The sequence below is a fragment of the Hippoglossus hippoglossus genome, chromosome 23 (genome assembly GCF_009819705.1).
Source record: "Hippoglossus hippoglossus isolate fHipHip1 chromosome 23, fHipHip1.pri, whole genome shotgun sequence".
Classification (NCBI taxonomy): Eukaryota; Metazoa; Chordata; class Actinopteri; order Pleuronectiformes; family Pleuronectidae; genus Hippoglossus; species Hippoglossus hippoglossus.
This window is the reverse complement of record NC_047173.1, coordinates 15,867,198-15,886,451: the sequence shown is the minus strand read 5'-3', so window position 1 is coordinate 15,886,451 and position 19,254 is coordinate 15,867,198. Positions and strand designations below refer to the sequence as shown.

At 46.9% G+C, this 19,254-nt stretch overlaps 1 protein-coding gene across 28 annotated transcripts in view; it reads left to right on the top strand.

Annotated features, from left to right (window-relative positions):
• celf2 (cugbp, Elav-like family member 2) overlaps positions 1-19,254 on the top strand; it is a 169,884-nt gene that overhangs the window by 116,825 nt on the left and 33,805 nt on the right. For all 28 annotated transcript variants that reach the window (XM_034577925.1, XM_034577944.1, XM_034577952.1 and 25 more), the window contains 2 exons: positions 13,069-13,117; positions 17,065-17,199. In XM_034577925.1, the coding sequence (XP_034433816.1) occupies positions 13,069-13,117; positions 17,065-17,199 (184 nt within the window). The remainder of the gene's footprint in view (positions 1-13,068; positions 13,118-17,064; positions 17,200-19,254) is intronic.

The following is a 19,254-nucleotide window of genomic DNA, read 5'->3' as shown; positions in this document are numbered from 1 at the left end:
TGCATGTGTGGAGAGTTTCAGTTGATGTGATGCGTAATAGTAAATCACAGTCTGTTGCACTAAACACCAGTTTGATCCTCATATGCGTGATTAATCATACATTGTGATTTTAACTTATACATCAGTAGAGAGAGAATCTAATATTATCATAGTAATTGACATTGTTTAGCTGTTTACTCGACCAGCTGATGCTTTCAGAATCACCACTTCTGTGCAGCGGACGCCTCCCTTTAAAAAAAAAAACACCAGTGTTTACGTGTTTGCTTGTAACTGCTTCCTCGTGCCCGGGGACACGTTTATAGCTCCTACTACAAAGGGACACGATGGTGTTGTGGCACCGTCTCCTCCACTATTGTTTCCCTCCTGTAGCCCGAGAGAGTGATAGTGGAAGTCGGCTGGCGCTCGCTCGCACTCTCACTCTGTCAGCCCTGGGTGGATATTTAGAGGCCCCCGGATCCCTTCGGCTCGGGCTATTGGCTGCTTACCCGCCTCTCTCCTTGGCTGCGCCCGCTAACTGGAGTCTCATCAATTGAGCGCCTTCACTCGCCCTCGCTTCCGTCAGCTGGATCAGTGGATGGCCCTCCTGGGCAGGACAAGGTGGATTCCTGCGAATCCCACAAGACTCGTACGTGGGATTTTCGCTCGGATTCTGGATTTCGGAGTCGAGCTTGTTGTTTTCGCTCAGAGTCACCGTGTTAATTGCTTGTGGAATAAGAATGTTAAGTTTGCTCTGTTTTCCTGCGCCGCGACGGTTAGTCACTTATCCCTTTGTCGGAGGTGTGAAGCCGCCCTGGGGAGGACACATGCCGCAGCAGCTCCAGGATTATAGGGACATGAAATCGCCTTCTTCTACACCATAACACCTTCCCTCTGTTGTGTATGGTCATCCTCACTCGCTCTCCTCTCCTGCAGCGTCTCTGGTTACGTTTGAGGCTTTTTTTTAACGTCAAGTAAACTTGGATTGTTGTACTTTCTTCCACCTTTATCCATAAGCCGAACCAGTATAAACGTGGTTTTGTGCTTAAACATAATTACATTTATTATCTAAGACGACATCATGACAACACGTGAATTCTTCTATTAACTGTCTGAGCTGTGAGATTAAATGTTTTGCAGGGAGAACAGCAGATTTCCGTCGTCAGTAAACTCTTTTTTTTTTTTGCTCTTGGCAGCTTCAGGAAAGCTTCTGAGACGAGGTGAAATTAAAACTGTCCATTGAAGCTGAGACGACATTGATCAACGGCAAAATATGTGCGTAATTAAACGGCATCATATTCATCATGTCAGAGCCGGACACCACTGACTGGCTCACTTCCATTTTCTATAATAAGTCCGGTATTGACAGACGGATGTGGTTTAAAACCTAATATACAGGCAATAAGTGCAGCGCGCTCTCGAACACACGCTGAATCAATAGTGACACGATGACAGATAATTCAAGTGGCTGGTGCACGGTTTTGTTTATAATATTTTAACAGGGTTTTTTTAAACAGGCGTCACTGCAGCTTAAGAATAAAAGGAAGGGGCGGGAAGAGGTGAAGGGAAGGAGTCAGCGAGAGGCGGGGTAAAAAAAAAATATAAAACAAGCAGATGATGAGGATGCAGAATTAATTGCTGAGCGAGTCGAGTCAAGACAAAAGGAGAAGCGGACACAGAGAGGGAGAGATTGAGCGGGGGGGGGGGGGGGGTTCGCAGAGGTGATGGGCAGATGGACAGGAAAAAGGTGGAGTAGAGCACTCCAGCACGCTCGAGGGCAAAGCAATAAACGGGCCGCAGTTAAAAACCAATACCTGCTTATTAACTTCCCCACTCTCCTGGCTTGTAAAAAGCCGGCGGAACAATGTTTGTATTGGCCCTCTCTCCCCCCCCCTCGCTCTGCCTCTCCTCTCCGAAACCGAGGCTCTAACAGGGAGAGATGCAATCAGAGGGAAAAGCTGGACGGGGGCCATATTGGAGAAAAAAGGGCGCCGCCGGGCCTGGCAGCCATGTTGGTGAGGGGCAGAGGCAGTTGAACGGCTGCCATTTTTTTTTTTTTTTTTTTTTAGTAAGGCATTAGAAACCTCATCTCCGAGAGGTGATGGCGGTGACGAGCGAAAGGATCTGAGGTTTCCTCGCCAGCGCTGCTTGGCCTCTCCACGTCGCTCCATCTCTTCCCATCGCTCTTCAGCTGGTGGAGATTTGTCGGCGATGTGACATACATGTGATTTTATGCAGGAAGTGTACGTTCCCCGTCAGCTCCAGACCTGTCAGGCGCTCTTCTGTGATGAAGTCATGTTTCCGCAGCATCTGCAGGTCGGAACAGGAGCCGCTTGTGTTTCCAAGGCTTCTTGTTTTTTTTTTACTTTTTTTTACGGATCCTCATCACAAATATCCAGATTTTTCTCTTGTTTCCATGCCAACCACAAGTTATTGTGTCTCCTGCTGGAAGACGACGCTGATCACTGTGGTTTCCAGTAAACCGGGTCATGTTGTGATGATGGCGGCTCGGAAAAAAGCTCAAGTTATAGAGGAATGTCACTACTGCTTTTCAACTTGTAGCTTTTCTTAAAGAGACGTGTGCACAACAAGCCTTTTCCTACTATTTCATACTCCAGTAGTTCCTTTAAAATGGTGTACGGTCGTTTTCTCAGCTGAGCGTCTGAACGAAGCTTCACGTGTTTGTTCCGTTGTTTCCATTGGATCTGCTGAGAGCTGCGTCTGCCTATCCTTGACACTGATTGGTTTGTAGACGGCGTGTGCCTGACGTTGGCGTGTTGTCAGTTGGAGGGGGGGGGGGGGGACTGGTAGTCTTTCTGTTTGAATGCGAGAAAAATGAATGAACCCTCTTGATTTGGTTGCCATGGTGATATCTTTATGATTTTTAACTACTCAGCAAGTCCACACGAGTTCAAATGCACCAAACGAACGTTCCTCGTCATTCAGACGTTTTAAAATCGTCGGAGGTGAAGACTGCAGCAAATCCTGCCTCCTCGTCTTTCTCCTCTATCGCTGAGGCTCCGAGGCTCGATCATCAAACGCTCCAGCAGTAACATCAGCAGAGAAACAGCACAACAAGAGAAAGGGATTCTTCCCACTTTCACTTCCACAAAAATATATTTATGTTATTATTTAACTTTCTTTGTAATCAGCATCGGATTGAGTTCGACTGCACCGCCTCTGTACCATCAGCAGGTGGATTCATCCAAAGAAATAAAAAAAAAACATGTTTCCTCAATAAGGAAAAACCAACAACAGCTTTCACTGAAGTCGTTTCTAATGACCTGCTAATGAAGTTTTCCGAGGGGGGGGAGGGCACAGTGTGTGTCTGCGTGCACACGAGTTGCCTAGAGAGCCGTGTGTTCATCTCTGCAGCTCTAATAGCACGAGTGAGGTCTAAATACACACACACACACACACACACACACTCATACCCCCCATTACAACCCATCTATCGTGGAAAAACATGCCCTGTACCCCTGGAGCGATTTAAAGCCATAAGACCCGACCCCTGCTGCACGGACTGATCCACACCCCTGCACGACTCTCACACACACACACCCACTCATACACATCCTTTTTATGTGCACAGTCTGAGTTCATTGCATTACTTTATTTTTTTTTTATTTCCCCCCCCCCCCCCCCCCCCCCCCCTCCTCATCCACTCCACCCTCCACGCTAACACAACACACACGCTGAGACGCACACACACACACACACACACGCGCACGCACGCACGGCGAGCAACAACACGGGGCGAGTTAAAGCCTGTCAGCCCGCCTGTCTGACAAGGTTGTTTGAGATTTTCCACTAAATTGAACTCTTTCATTAGCGGCTGACAGATGTCTAAATGCCCGGTGTCTCCCCTCTTCTCCCCCCCCCCCCCCCCCTTCCTCCCGCCCCCCCGATGCCCGCCGCGAGGGCCCCGGGGCCGCCGTTCCCCCGTCTGAAGCCGGACGAGGTGGATGGAAACATGGAAAGATGAAGGGAGGGGTGTGAGCTAATCTAGGACGCGTCCTCTGGAGTGCCCTCCAGCTTGGAGAAGTTCAGTCTCTTTATCCTTGTTTTCTTTATTTTCTCACTCTCTCTCTCTCTACCTCTTGCCCTCTCTCCAACCCCCCCCCCCCCCCCCACCCCCCCACATCTCTCCTTCTCTTTTGTCCTGTTGAATCTCCCGTTCTCTCGTTGTCTCGTTCTCCCTCTCTATCGCGCTTTCTCTTTGAGAGAAAGGATGAAAAAGGACTTTGATTCACAGTTTCTCTCAAGGATATTTCATTCTGACAGTGAAGGCGGAGAGGAGGGAGGGTGATCAGGGTGCTGGGTGGTGTGTGTGTGTGTGTGTGTGTGCTTCAGACACGATCAGTCGAACCCCGTCCTCCATGTGGGCGGATCAGAGCGTTTGTCGAGCGCCAAGTTTGATAAGAAGCGTGGGGCTCATTAAAAGCTACTGTCGCACTGAGACCACTCACACACTCACACACACACACACACACACACTCTCACACACACACACACACACACACACACACACACACACACACACACACACACACACACACACACTCAGGTCCCCACCTCCCTTACCTTTCTGCTGGCGAGATAATTAGTGATGCTCCGCTGCCAGAATGCAGGCGCAAGGTTGTGTGTGTTCGTGGTGCAACCAAAGGCACATCAAACGCCCCCATCAAAGTAAGTGCTATCTGCAGCAAGGTTGAGGTTTATAAAGCAGCAATTTATAATCCAAAGACACAAGTCGTTTAATCGGTCACTTATTATTTCAAGTTGATGGACGGAGCTGCAGTTTCGGGGCAGAGACTGTAAGTGATAATGTGAATTAATAACTTTCAACGATGTGAGAAAATCAAATTCTTTCATGCAAAAGCCCCCGTGGTCTTAAGACTCTGACTGTTCCAGGCTCTTTGAAAGGAACTGTGTGTGTGTGTGTGTGTGTGTGTGTGTGTGTGTGTGTGTGTGTGTGTGTGTGTGTGTGTGTGTGTGTGTGTGTGTGCTTTGAGAAACACTGTGGTTGCAGGCCTGCAGTGTTTATTGTAGCTTCTGATGAAATATGTTTTTATTTGACTGAGGTTGGAAAGTATCTGATCGTCTTGTTCTGACCACATTGTACTGACGGGGGTAAAAAAAAAGACATTGTTTTATTAATCATAATAATGATGTGAAGTTGTTCTTCTCAACTGACCAGAGGGTCGTGCACGGTTCAATCCTGTGTCTCTGAGATACTGAACCCCCTAATTGCTTCTGTGCCGGCGGTGATATGTGACACTGCTGCATGCACATCGATGCACAGTATGAATGTGTGTGTGTGTGTGTGTGTGTGTGTGTGTGTGTGTGTGTGTGTGTGTGTGTGTGTGTGTGTGTGTGTGTGTGTGTGTGTGAAATTATTCTGCAAAGTGCATTGAGTCTTCATTAAGACTTCAAAAAAGCTCCATATAGATGCAGTCCATTTTCATTTAAAGCTCATTTATAACGTTTCAATAAATGTTGACTTTCCAACCGTTAGATTGAACTTTCAGACCTCGACATCGCGCCAACAGGACACAAGTCACTTTGTGGGAATCGGGCAATTTCCACAATAAACGTGTCAGATCTCGTTTGGTGCAGAAAAGCCTCTCGGCCCGCGTTTCGACCACCTGATGATGGCGCTCTCACTTGATACCTGAGATGAAGCGGAATCCGAGCCAAACGGCATCGATCAATTCCATAATACACACGGAATATGATCAACGATGCAAGCAACAGCCAGCGTCGGGCTCATTTATCAGATAACTGATACCTGTGTGTGTGTCTGTGTGTGTGTGTGTGTGTGTGTGTGTGTGTGTGTGTGTGTGTGTGTGTGTGTGTGTGTGTGTGTGTGTGTATACAGTACTTGTTAGTCGTTCAGTGAGAGGAGGAATGCTTCATGTCCACAGCCTGTCAGTCCATGTGTGTTGTTTGCTCAGGTGCGAGCCCATTACACATATCGCTGCTCTATCACAATCGCTCTCAGCAGCAGCCATGAAGCCGACTGGCAGGAAAGAGAGATACGGTAACGCCGACTGACTGATGGAGCGTCTGATTCGCTGCTCAGCCTCCTTCTCAAAGTGTTTTCGGCAGCTCGCCTCCTCACCGCAGACGGGTTCCCTCGTGAAACCCGACCCGAAAACCACCCGAGGAGCAAGTGTAGGTTTGGTGCTAAGCTTTGAAACAGCGGAAATATGTCAGTGTAGGATATTAGGTTTCTCATTTACTAAGTAGTGTGTCATCAAACATTCATGTGTTATAGCCTGGAGGATATTATGCAACAAGCTGAAAGGTTAGAGCTCGGACAAGCGATTCAAAAGGACGGCCGTTCAGTGGTCGTCTATTAGAGCAGCATGAACCAGTGTTTTAAATGTGTGTGCGTGTGTGTGTGTGTGCCGCTCACACATCTTTTAAGTCCAGAAAAAAACAACAGTAGCTCACTCATTGCAAACACCACACACACACACACACACACACACACACACACACACACACACGTGCACACAACCATTCCCACAGCGGTGTCATTACAGAGGCTCATTATCAAAATCAATTCAATTAAAGGCTGTAATTGCCATAGTGAAACCCAAATGCTATCGCAAACAGGGCTGAAGGAAGACAAACCTCATCGATGCACCAACCCTCACAGTGTGTGTTCACTTGTGTGTCTGTGTGTGTGCGTGTGTGTGCTTATTTAACGAAAGAAATATGAATCGCTTGTTTCAAATTAACTTCCCTAACCCCTCTCTGCTCTCCGACTTGGCGGCAGCGTTTAAGTATATTGACTCATCGAGAGAGAGAGAGAGAGAGAGAGAGAGAGGTAAATGCAAGCTAACTATGTTAAACACTTGTGGAGACACGACACAGAATAGTTACGCCGCCATCCCTCAATCATTCTGCTCACACACACACACACGCGTGCCGGGTTAATTGTTTACCGAGCTAAATTAAGTGGGGATAATGTCGGGCTAACTGTTTTCGCTGCGCGCCGCTAAGACGAGGGATATATCGTAAAGGACAGTTTGATTTATAGTGGTGTGTTTTTCTAAAAGAGGAGAGAGTGAGGACTGGAGTCACACTTCATCTGCGTCGAGGTGTTTGTCAGAGCGACGACAAGACCCGAGGTCTCCTTTTTATTTACGGCTTCAGAAATAGGCGTTAAGTCTTTATGCTCTCGGCCGTACGGTCGTTCAAAGACGTGCTGATTGGTCGGGTTGAAGACACGAGATGTGCAGCCTTCATGTCTCTAGCTTCGCCGGAAGATGAATCCAACTGATGCCAAGTTGTTTTAGAGACGATATCGAGCCACAAGACACCACCACCACCGAGAGAGGGAGGATTTGGAAAGTGTCGTGATGAGTTGGATGAAAGCAGCGAAGGGAAAACCGTGGTTATTGCACCACTTTGGCAAATAAAAGTGTAAAATGTTGTAATTTCTCTTTCGTCTGGCAAGAAGGTTTTGTTTTATTGTTGCCGTTTGTTGGTCGGTTGGTGATAATGTGTTCAAACCACTTTACCGATGAATGTAGGCAAAGTGTTTGTGTTGTGATGATCCCCCTCCGGAGGTCAGACGTATGCTGTTAATTTGGATGTGTGTGTGTCTGTGTGTGTGTCTGTGTGCCGCCGGTTTTGGTCACCGACTGAATCCCGGCTGTGAGGGCCATCTGTCTGACTTTGACCCAGCAGCTCACCGTCACATCTTCAGAGAGGAGGGAGGAGAAGGAGTGTGCGGTTGCCGTCTGTGGCAGAGTGTGTGTGTGTGTGTGTGTGGTGTTTGATACCTTACAGTATGTGCACCCCCCCCAGATTTTGGCACAAACACTCTGGTCACATGAACCTGGCTGTCGCTTCGTAGCTACCATGTGGACGCGCACACACACACACACACACACACACACATTGACACACTCCCTACACACTTGTTCTATTCCCAGCATGAGCCTCAGATTTGTCCTCTGGCTCCAGGACAAGACGACCTCCGACCTTTTAAGCACGAGGGCGATCTTGGGAGACATTTAGAGGAGGCGACAACGTTAACCCAAGAGCGGCGGTTAACATTTAGGAAGTGTCGGGTTTCCTGCTCTCGCCGCACAGGGATGGGGATGTGGTCGGGGGGGGGGGGGAGACTCGTCTGGTTTAGGGGTTCGCACATAGATGGTCTGAATGCCGCCCCGGGTTGCCAGGAGTCTGTACATGATGAGGATATATTAAAAGAAGGGGAAAAGAGGAGGCTGACATTTCATCAGCTAGTCTAACAAATAGACACCTCCGCCTCGGCCAGGGAGAGAAGGGGGAGGGTGATTGAAGAGACTGTCCCAGAACTGGAAGGTCATAAAATCTATCTTGGCTGCCGGCTGCACTCTGATCCCTGTGGTGTAATGAGGACCTGATGGCTTCACTCATCCGTAAATATCTTCTGGTGATTGGACGAGCTAATCTCGGATAGCCGCAGACTTTCGCCCTGTCACGCTGACGGACGAGTCGCAGCTCGCTCACGTTAATGGTGAATCAAATGAAATTTTAGTGAAACGTTTTTTTTTTATCCTCTTTCGGTTTAACAGGACATTTACCATGTGATTCAGTCTCGTGTCAACCAGAAAACAAGCCCTTGTAAAACCTTTGTCGGCCACTTGCTCGGCAAAAAACAGACGCACAGACTTAAAGACGATCTGGTGACGATAGTGGAGATCAGAGACGTATAAATATGAACTACATGTCTAAAATATGGCGGATATGAACGCTGCCATCTTTCTCATTTGAAATCAGAGGGAAAGTCCAAACAATCTCGTTTCCTTGCCACTTTTCCTTGATCCAGAAGCAAAACGCCACAAGGCCAAGGAAAGATGTGAAGGAGAAGCCGTGAAAGGGGAAAGATGGCGGCGCCCGTATCCTAAATATTTTGGCTACAGGAGGAAGAGGAGACGCAGCCTCCATCTTTATTTAGTCACAATCTACTAAAGGTTATGAATCCCTCAGTGAGGAAGAGGAGGAGGAGGAGGAGGAGGAGGAGGAGCTTCTCTCCAAACCTCTGAAACAAACAACGACTCAGAGCTGAGAGGATTAAAAAAAAAATAATCATCTCCCGGTAGAATTCGTGGAAGTTTGATTTCATTCAGTTACAAATGAACCGATAATCACCGCAGATCCCGTTTCCCATGTAGCAGCCGCTCGACAACTATAAATCCAGACAAATTTTATAGCGGGTTAATAAATGTAACGGCTCTGCAGTAATTGTGCAGCAGCTAAGAGGAGATGTTTATTCTCCGCAAAGTCGATCTCGAAGAGTAACAACGTCTCGTTATTAGCAGCGTTTCGTGGTGACTTTCAGTTTGCACATTAATATGTAAATTAAATGTTAATCGATTTTCAAAAGGTGGCACATTTATCGTGTACTTTACAGCAGAGGGACCCAGTCAATCAGAACTGAACTATGCAGGTTATAAGGAGGGGAAAAGGTGACACTTTAGTTCAAGTGCACTGCGTGTGCATTACGAGCCGATAAAAAGACCCTTAAAGCTCACACAAAGTTTTACGACGCAATAATCAAACATCAGGAAATTGCACTGGATTTGACTTCCTGTGATTAAGAGTGCAAGCTGCCCTGTAACGTGCTCGGCTCTTTTCTTAATTTATGTTTTTGTAAATCATGTGCTGATTAATTATTAGAGGTGCGCGTGAGGACGATTTTTAATTGAATATTTACCCAAAGAAAACAGACTTTGTTCCCTTTGAGGAGGAAGAAATGAAAAGAGGTTTTTCTTGGTGCAGGAGGAGGAAGTAGATCATGTCGGATGCAGCAGGACAGGAAGTAGTTCAAGCGGCCGTCCGATGAGACAGATACAGTTGTAAAGCTAAATGCCCGCGCAGCGTCAAGCCGGCTGAACACATGGCTCCTGCGTAGTGATGTTTTTTGGGGGTTCTCTGGTGCTTTTTATGAGCCTGAGCGCGGCAAAGGACTTAGTAGTTTTGCCAGGCCCCTGCTGAGCGCATAATGAATGGCAGACTGCGGCTGTGGGCCTGCCAGGAAAGAAGAAACAGCACTGTGGAATTGTGGGCTAGCGGAGAAGAGTCTTGCTTTGTGGGTCTCGGCGGGAGCTCGCGCAGATCAAACGCGTCGAACAGCGGCGCCGCCCGCCGGGCAATCTCTGTAGACAGACCTGAGGAGGAGACGCCTGAAAGCCAGACAGAGTTTTTATACCTGTGGGTGTGTGTTTGTATACATGGTGTGTGTCTGTGAGTGTGTGTGTGTGTGTGTGTGGCAGCGTTTGACAGCGCTTTTCAGGAGTGAATGACGGCAGCGCGGAGGATCCTGTCATGGGTTTTTTGTTTTTTTGTTTTTTTTAAGGGACTGACTTTGAAATGGATTAACAAGAAGTGACTTGATGTGACTCCCAGGTTTGCTTTGACTCTGCTGCTTTTGATGTGGCTTCAACACACACACACAGACACAGACACACACACAGACACACACACACACCTCCTCCATGTCCCTGCCTCTGTCCTTGTGTTAGTGATACTTCACTGGGATGCAGCCTGAAGGCCTCCCTGTCCGTGCACCGTCTAAAGGTCTGAGCTCCAGACTCCACAGACGAGTTTGTGTTGTTCTCTGCTTGAAGGACACGTTTCATACGCCTGCCGCAGATCAGAGTCTTTACATTCCAGGCGTGCGCTCTAATGGAGACGTCCACGCCACAGGAAGAGTTGTCTTTTTGTAGTTTCTCTCTTTCTGCTCTTCAGCTCGTGCTCAGTCGGCGTCAGTGTCTAAAAAGCGTGGACACAACAAACTGTGAACGTCCGCAGAGCCTCACGTACGCCCTCTGATGTCAGACTTTAGGTCACGTGGACGTTTGGACCCTCGTTCCCACATAGGCAGTCACGGATGCAGAAAGTAAAAGCTTAACCTTCATCCCTCCTTCTTCCTCTCGTCCTCCCCTGGACTCGTCTCTCTGATCCTTTGTCTTCATCGTTTTATTCTTCTCCCCTCCTGATTCTTATCTCTTTGTCTTTGCTGCTTCCTTGACTTTAAATCCTCATTTCTGAATTTAAGTTTTCTTTCGTTCTCTCTTTCTTTTACTATCTTTATTTCCATCTATCTTTCTTGCCTTCTCTCTTGTTTCTATCTTTCTTTATTTCCTTCTTACTGTAAACTGGATGACAACACGTTCAACCATCACTGAATTTACTTCCTCCTTTAAATCCTCCTTTTTCTTCTTCTCACATTTTTCATCTGTTGCTCAGGTAGACTTGTTCAGGTTGCATCGCTTCATTCTTCTCCTCTTTCCATCCTTGTCGCTGCCTCCTCCTCCGTCCACTGCCCCCTTCAGGCATGTTTAGGAACTAATGTACAGACAGACTAGATGAGAGTGTGAGTGAGTGTCTGGAAGAAGAAGAAGAAGAAGAAGAAACAGAGAGTGAGGATGATGATAAGAGCGAGAGCGAGAGAGTTGGGATAAAGGTGTGTGATAGAATTGGAAGATCAAAGCCTTCTGTCACAGCGTGACTGAGCCCATGGGCATTATGGGTAAGACAGGGCACACTCGCACGGACACACACTCCGACGTGCACACGCGTACACACACACACACTCGCGGCTGGTGTTTGACTCTGAGTGTGATTGATACTGGGCTAGATTTGGAGAATCACTGTCATTCATCTCTCTGCAGATCAAACAGCCACATAATCTCCCATAAAGCAAAGAGAGATGGAGGGAATAAAAAAGAGGGGGGGAGGAGGAGAGAGAGAGAGAGAAGGAGAGAGAGAGAGAGAGAGAGAGAGCGAGAGAGAGAGAGAGAGAGAGAGGGAAGGCGGGAGAGAGAGAGAGAGAAGGAGGGAGAGAGGTGACAAAGCCCTCGTGTGTGAAATGTTTTCTTGTTTTCCATAAAAGAAGATCCTTTAAAAACACATCCATCACTCGGCTCCATTAAACTGCTGCTTGGCCACATCACAGAGAGACGACAGCGTTTGTTACACCTGCTGGAAACACACGACCTGGATGTGTGTCGTCTGTGAGGGACACACAACCTGGACGTGTGTCGTCTGTGAGGGACACACAACCTGGACGTGTGTCGTCTGTGAGGGACACACGACCTGAATGTGTGTCGTCTGTGAGGGACACACAACCTGGACGTGTGTCGTCTGTGAGGGACACACAACCTGGACGTGTGTCGTCTGTGAGGGACACACACGCAGAGCCAGGTTCATTCAGAGCTGCCGGGTCACGGTTTGAACTCATCAGCAGAACCTTGAATCACTTTATTATTGATCCAAATGGTCGGTTACCTCCAACTGTTCTTCTGCTGAAGTCTGTTCATCAGAATCACTTCAGAACATGTCGTCCAGCATCAGCGACATATTGTGTTTTGATTCCAGTCAGTTCTTCTTCTCCTCCTTCTTCTTGTTCTTGCCCATCTTCATCTTCTTCTTCTCCTTCTTCCTCCCTCTTCTTCTTCTCCTTTTTTCTGGATCTCCATCGTCTTCTTCTCTTTCCTCTTCTCATCCTAATCCCTGTTCTTCCTCCTCTTCCCCTCCTTCTTCTTCTATTTTTCCTCCTTCTTTAATCTTCTTTTTCTTCCCCACCATCTTCTTCATCTTCTCCTCATCCTCCGTCTTCCTCTTCTTCTCTTTTTCCTCCCTCTACTCCTCCTCCTTCTCTCTTTTTCCTTTCTCTTCCCCTCTTCCTTTTCCTCCTTCTAATCTTGTTCCTCCTTTTTGCATCTTCTTCTCTTCCTTTTTCTCCCCCTCCATCTCCTCCTCCTTCTCCTCCTTCTTCTTTGCCATCTAGTCGTTGTCTTCTTCTCCTTCTTCCTCCTTCTTCTATACATTTTTGACTGTAGAGTTATTCAGATTTGTGGTTTGTGAACTCGATGTGATCACATTTCTTCCGTGGGAAATAAACTCTAAAACTCATTTACAGCACATGTGCATGAGTGTGTATTGAATCGTGTGCGGATTTACATTGGGGATGAAATAAAAGAAGAAATGCAAAATACACCTGACAAACGCTCGGACGTTCAGACCCCACAGTGAGTGTCGGAGCAGTATTTAATGTATTTGTGTATTTGTTTGTCTCTGCAGATGCACCACCCTATTCAGATGAAACCTGCAGACAGTGAGAAATCTAACGGTGAGTGGCCCTGCACACACAACACGCACACACACACACACACACACACACACACACACAGACAGACACACACAGAGGCAGCAGCATCAATATCACACACATATGCATCAATAGCCGTCTTGAATTTGCTTGGTAATAGCTGCCTCACCCGCGTGTTCGCCCGCTGCCTCGCTCTCAGACGTGATGAGGGACCGGGGAAGGGGGGGGGGGGGGGGGCGATTCAGCGAGACACACGGCGAGAGAATAAGACGATAGAGGGGCGATGGCGTCCGGTGCTGATGTATATAAGTATATATTTTTTTAAGTGGGATGAATTATTAAGGTGCTTCGCGAGGGGGGTCAGTTAAAGTTGAATCGTTTTGGCCTCGTGCTGAACCAGCCGCTCTCCCCTGTGGCTGTTCGCTCACACAGAGATGCTGTGTGAGCTCCTCTCGCTGCACACACACACACACACACACACACACACACACACACACACACACACACACACACACTCTCACATTTGCCTTAATGCATCTGTCTCAGACACACACACGCACACACGAGCACCGTCGCACGATCCGTCCTCAGATCACCCTTCCTCCAAACTACATATTGCAGATCCAGCTCAGAATTGATTCCCTGTGTCGAGCCTCCTCTTCCTCCTCCTCCTCCTCCTCCTCCTTCTCTCCCTGAAACGAGGAAGCTGTTGGTCGTATGTACCAGAGGACGTGTGGAGGTTTCTTAAAAAGGATGCGGCCGCTGTTTCTCATATTGTCAACAAATCCCTTTGGAAAGGCAACATGTTAGTTCAGCCATAAATGATTCAAGGACAAAATGTCTCTTGAAATAGCTGGATATTAGCGTTCTGGTTTTCTGGCTCCTGTAAACTTAAGGTGAGAACATTTCAGGGCTTCTGACCTTGAGGTTCATGGAGTCTCTGAAGAACTGAAGCTGCATCTTTCACCTGAGAGTCAGATAACTAATGTTTGGGAGTAAAATCCTGTTTTCCTGACATTTACACAAACAAATCCCATAGCTACAATGATCCCATAGCTACTTACTGAAGGACAATAGACTGTGTATACGAATGGACAGCAGGGACCCAAGATAAGAACGTTAAAACTTTCTGTTTCAGTTTCCCTGCGTTTAAAACGTCTGAATTTTGTCGCTGAATTACTCCGTTCTGTTTTTTAATTGGTTTCATTGAGATGCAGCAGCGGTGGTATTTAGTGGCGGTGGATCAGGGGAATAAAAGGCCATGTCATCAATCTTCTGGTTCAGGGTGAGACGTTGTGGATGTGGTGTCCTTAAACACAAGCTGATTTAGTTTTCTGTGTTAAAGATTCTGCTGAATTACTCAGCTTTACGGGTCAGTTCACACAGACGGATAAAACATCTGTATTTTCTCACTCATCGCTCAGACATTTAACTTGGTGACTGGCAGGAAAAGATGATTTCTCACATACAGCACATCTAGAAGTATGATATAAAATGTCCAGACGTCAGTTCGGGTCTGAAAGCAGCTTGACTCGTCCGAGTTGTCGTTTTCACTCGACAAAAAAATCTTCAACTCATCTGTTTTACTTCTGCAGCGAATGAAACACAGATTAATGTGATTTCATTTTTGTAACTCTGCAAATTTACACTCAAAATCTAAATTTAAAAACCTAACAAATGTCTGAGACGTCAGGATGGAGAGTTTTTTTTTATTTGCACGACTTAGTGAGGTGAACTGACCCTTGAAGCAGAGTAATTGAGCAGAATATGAAAATGGACGGACGAAATGACCATTTAAATCCAGCTGCAGGTTATTTTTACAAAGTTTTAAGGAACCCTGTGTGTTCATGTAAGAAACACAGAGAGAGACGATGGACCTGCATCATGAGCCGCCTGATAAATCACTGTCCACTGCAGGGAAATACAATAAAACGAGTATCCAGCAAGAAACTCTTATAAAAGCCATCATCCGCTCCACTGAAATATGGCGAAATACGACTTTATAAGACATAAACGTCAGGGTAACGACGGTGGAACTTAATAAAGTGGCCGCTCCTCACAGCTGGGACGGTAAATATGAAGTAGCCCATACGTAACCCATCCATCCACTTAATGATAATGACCTTTAATAAACCCGGCGTCAGAGCCACTGGAACGGTGACGAACGGCGGCTCGGAGCTTTATTAGTTCAGTCAGCGCGGGAGACAAAGAGATGTACAGTGTCGCGCTCAGATAAGATTATTGCTAAATCTCGTGCTGGTTTCTTTTTTTCCCCGGTATCTTGTTTATGTGTTGAATCTCAGCATGAGGCCAATTCCGCTCCAATTCCTCCCAGAATGCAAAGCCGACTCCGGATCATCCCGTCGCCCGAGTCGTACGCGTCTTATCGCCCCGCGCGCGAAAGACAGAAACAGTCAATTGTAACGATATCTTCTCTCTTTCTCTTCTATCGACGCCGAGTAAATTAATTACATCGCTGTTAGACTCGTGGTAATCTTCCTCTGGAGTGATGCGCACACACGCGCACAGACACGCTGTGTACAAAGGAGTTAAGGCTTTTCGAAACAACACTTATCTTGGCAGCGTATCCCGACGGTTTGTTTTTTAAACACACAAACAATTCAAACAGCAAAATAAACAAGTGCGCTATTGATTTCCCAGAGTGCAACAGACCGCTTATCTCTTTCGCCTCGCGGTAAGAGCTGACAGTTTCCTCATTAAAAATGAATTGGATTAGCATTGCATTGAATGTGCTGCAAACACACACACACACACACACATTGTTTCTGATTTTGCTCTCAGCTTAATTCACAGTTAACCTCACACACACACACACAGACACACACACACACACACACACACACACACACACACACACACACACACACACACACACACACACACGTGCACTAACACACACCGCTACCTGCAGCCGCCTCTCGTTCCTGGAGATTGCACCTGCGAAGGAGGGATTGTGTCAGCGGAGGAGAAAGTGAGAGGCCCGTGGGGCAGGAAGAATGAGGAAAGAGGAAGAGGAGGAGGAGGAGGAGGAGAGGTGGAGGGGAGGCCGAGGGTGAGAGAGGACGAGCGGGAGAGTCTCAGCGAGCAGTTGGCGTTGAAGTGATAATGAGACATTGATCAGAGCCTCGCAGATGGAATGATGAAATACTCTGTCTGTCTCCGTCTCTCTCCCGCTGTCTCTCTTCTTTCTTTCCCCTCGTTCCTCGACGCTTCTCTTTTGATTGTTGTGTTTTCGTTCCGTCTCTTTCTCTGGGTTTTTTTTGTCTGTTGTGTCTTTTGATTTTTCTCTTTGTCTTTGTCTGTCTCTTTGTTCTCCCTAATCTTTTTCTTTTTGTTCTTCTTCTTCTTCTTCTCTATTTTTCTGTCTGTTATCATTGTTGTGTGATTCAGAGACGTTGGGTTCCAGTACAATGAGACGCTCCGCGTGCACAGTTGAGTTCAAGGTTTCAGGAAACACGGTTTATTCGCCCCCAAAATCTTTAGCTTAATTCTCCAGCTGCTGATGACTTTTGGAAGTCGTTGACAAAAGCCCCAGATTGGAGCCAAATCGGCTTCAGTTCGGGAAATGCGAGAGGCTCGTGGACATGTCTCAGACTCAGATTAGGTTTCGATCAGAGCGCAGGACGGGGGTGAAGGTGGTGAAGTCCTGCATGGGTCCACTTTTGCAAACGTGCAAAGCTCCGATACTGAACCCGACCCGTTACCGGCTCCTATCTCCAAGTTATATCCGGTTTAAAGACCTTGTGCAGGACTCCAGGTGAAGATTCATGTAGGAAGACGAGCACTAATACGAGTCGTGGTTTCTACTGGTGAAAAGTCATTTCTATTCCTTCGTACTGAAAACATAAAGCATCAGGTCGACATATTAAATTACATCCACTCGTTCATTCACACTCTCTGTTTCCCCCTCTCTCTCTCTCTCTCCTCTCTTCTCTGTGGCTCCGCAGCGGTGGAAGACAGGAAGTTGTTTATCGGCATGGTGTCGAAGAAGTGCAACGAGAACGACATCCGGGTCATGTTCTCCGCGTTCGGACAGATCGAGGAGTGCCGGATCCTGCGGGGGCCCGACGGACTCAGCAGAGGTGAGGCTGCCGCTGCCACTCGCTTCCATCCACACTCGATGCTCCTCGTGTGAATATTTGTGGCCGAGCGGCCTCCAGCTGCCGCGGTTCATTTGTGCCGACTTGACTCGTGACTCAAACTCCCGGAGGACGTGTTTACCTCCGACTGTGTGACGAGAGCTGAGGAAGTCTGAGCTGTTTCTCAGAGAAACAAACAACTTTTCAAATCAAAGTAACCGATAATAAATAGGATGGGCTCATTATTTTTGTTTCCGTGCGTCCAAAAAAAACATTTATCTGTATTTATTGTCATTATTTAAGAAAAAAACACAGACTTCCTGTTTAGTTTAACCATTTCCTGAGTGTTTTACCTTCGCAGACGTTTCTCCTGCATAATCAGCAGCTCATTTACTCTCAGATGTTTCTCCTTTACTGTCGCGCTGGAAGTTTTTCCCCGAGCCGTCAGTGTCTCAGGATGTTGTTTACTGTAAACTGTGGTGATTAGTGTCGTCTGGCTGCAGGAAGCCTTCAAACTTTTCGAGACGCAAACTTAGAAATCAGTAAAAAAAACCAAAAAATGAGGAGTCAAAAAGGTTTTATTTACCTGTGACGATAAACTCAAACCCCTCTTTTTACAGTTGTGATTAAACCGCACATGTACTGCAACCGTTCACCAGATTACGATTTAAATAATTTGGAGCCGTCATTTCGTCCATTTTTATTCCGACTCTCAAGTCCCGGTCCGTTATCCACACTCTTATCTTATCTGGTGGATATTCTACAGTTTAAATCTGGTTCTAATCATAGCTTAATTGTTTAATTAGCCACAGTGAAGAAAACAAACCAAAGACCAACAGACGGTGAATCTTTGGTCCAGATTCTCTTTGTGTCGAGGCGTCACACTACGATTCACAGATATTCCTCTCCCCTGCATGCTGTTGCTTCAAATCCCCGCAGGGACTCAGATGTGTTGTCGGCAGCGGGAACACAAACTGCAGCTTGAAGGTTCCACGCACCAAACAAACCTCACACACTCAGAGAAGGAGAAATGTTCACATTTTTATTCCCTGTGACATGTGCTGACCTGAACGGTGGAAGTGAATCTGTATAATCGTCTCTTTGTGCACGAGAAGCCTTGAATCAGATCCTGTCGTCAACCGGCTGCTTCTCTGAAAAACGCTCGAGATTCTCTTCAAGGTTTTCCAACGAGTCACGCTCAAGTGAACGCAAATGAACCACAGCGGCACCTGGAGGCCGCTGTGAAGACATGATTCTCCTTTTTTCGCTCTATATATCTCTTCTCCCTCCCTCTCTCTCTCTCTCTCTCTCTTTTTTTCTCCCCCTCTCGCTCTCACACCTCCCTCCTCCTCCTCCTCCTCCTCCTCTGACCTCCTAACCTCCATTCATACCCTTCACCTTCCCTGCCGGATCCAGTTTAGCCTCACTGTAAGCCACTCGGATTCTCCCACGCCGACACTGGAGGCAGCCGCTCTGCCACTGGGTTGGTTGTATTTTAAAAAAGCACAATTCCTTTTTCTATTTTCTCCATTTTATAGAGTAAACCACGAAATAATCATGGAGGAAATTATTGTTATTTTCACCCTCTCCATTGGTTTGTTTGAAGTTTCTGCAGGGCTCCACAAAAAGTCCTGAATCCATTTGGAACCAAACCTTTTCCCTTTTATTTTCGTCAATGCCTGAATCTTAATGCTAAAAAAATCAGACAAGTTATTACAGACTGAAAATACAAGTGGACGACACGTCTTGCTCATTTGGCAACAGAGTCCGTCCAGTGGCGATTCTCCGTCGATGTTTTTTATTGGCAATGACGGCAAAGACAACAACTCCCATGATGCCTCGCTGCTTCACCGCGTCATCAAACTTTTGTTAATGCTTTGATTGAGAGACCTCTAGTGGCAGAAGTCACGTATTGTACCTTTAAAGCAAATCATGATAATGACTAAACTAAAATCTCAAAATTCGGTGAAAAAAAACCTAAACACTGATTTGGCTTCTGTCAAACTCACCACAGCTTTTCTATAGAACATCTTCCTCCCCTCACACACACACACACAC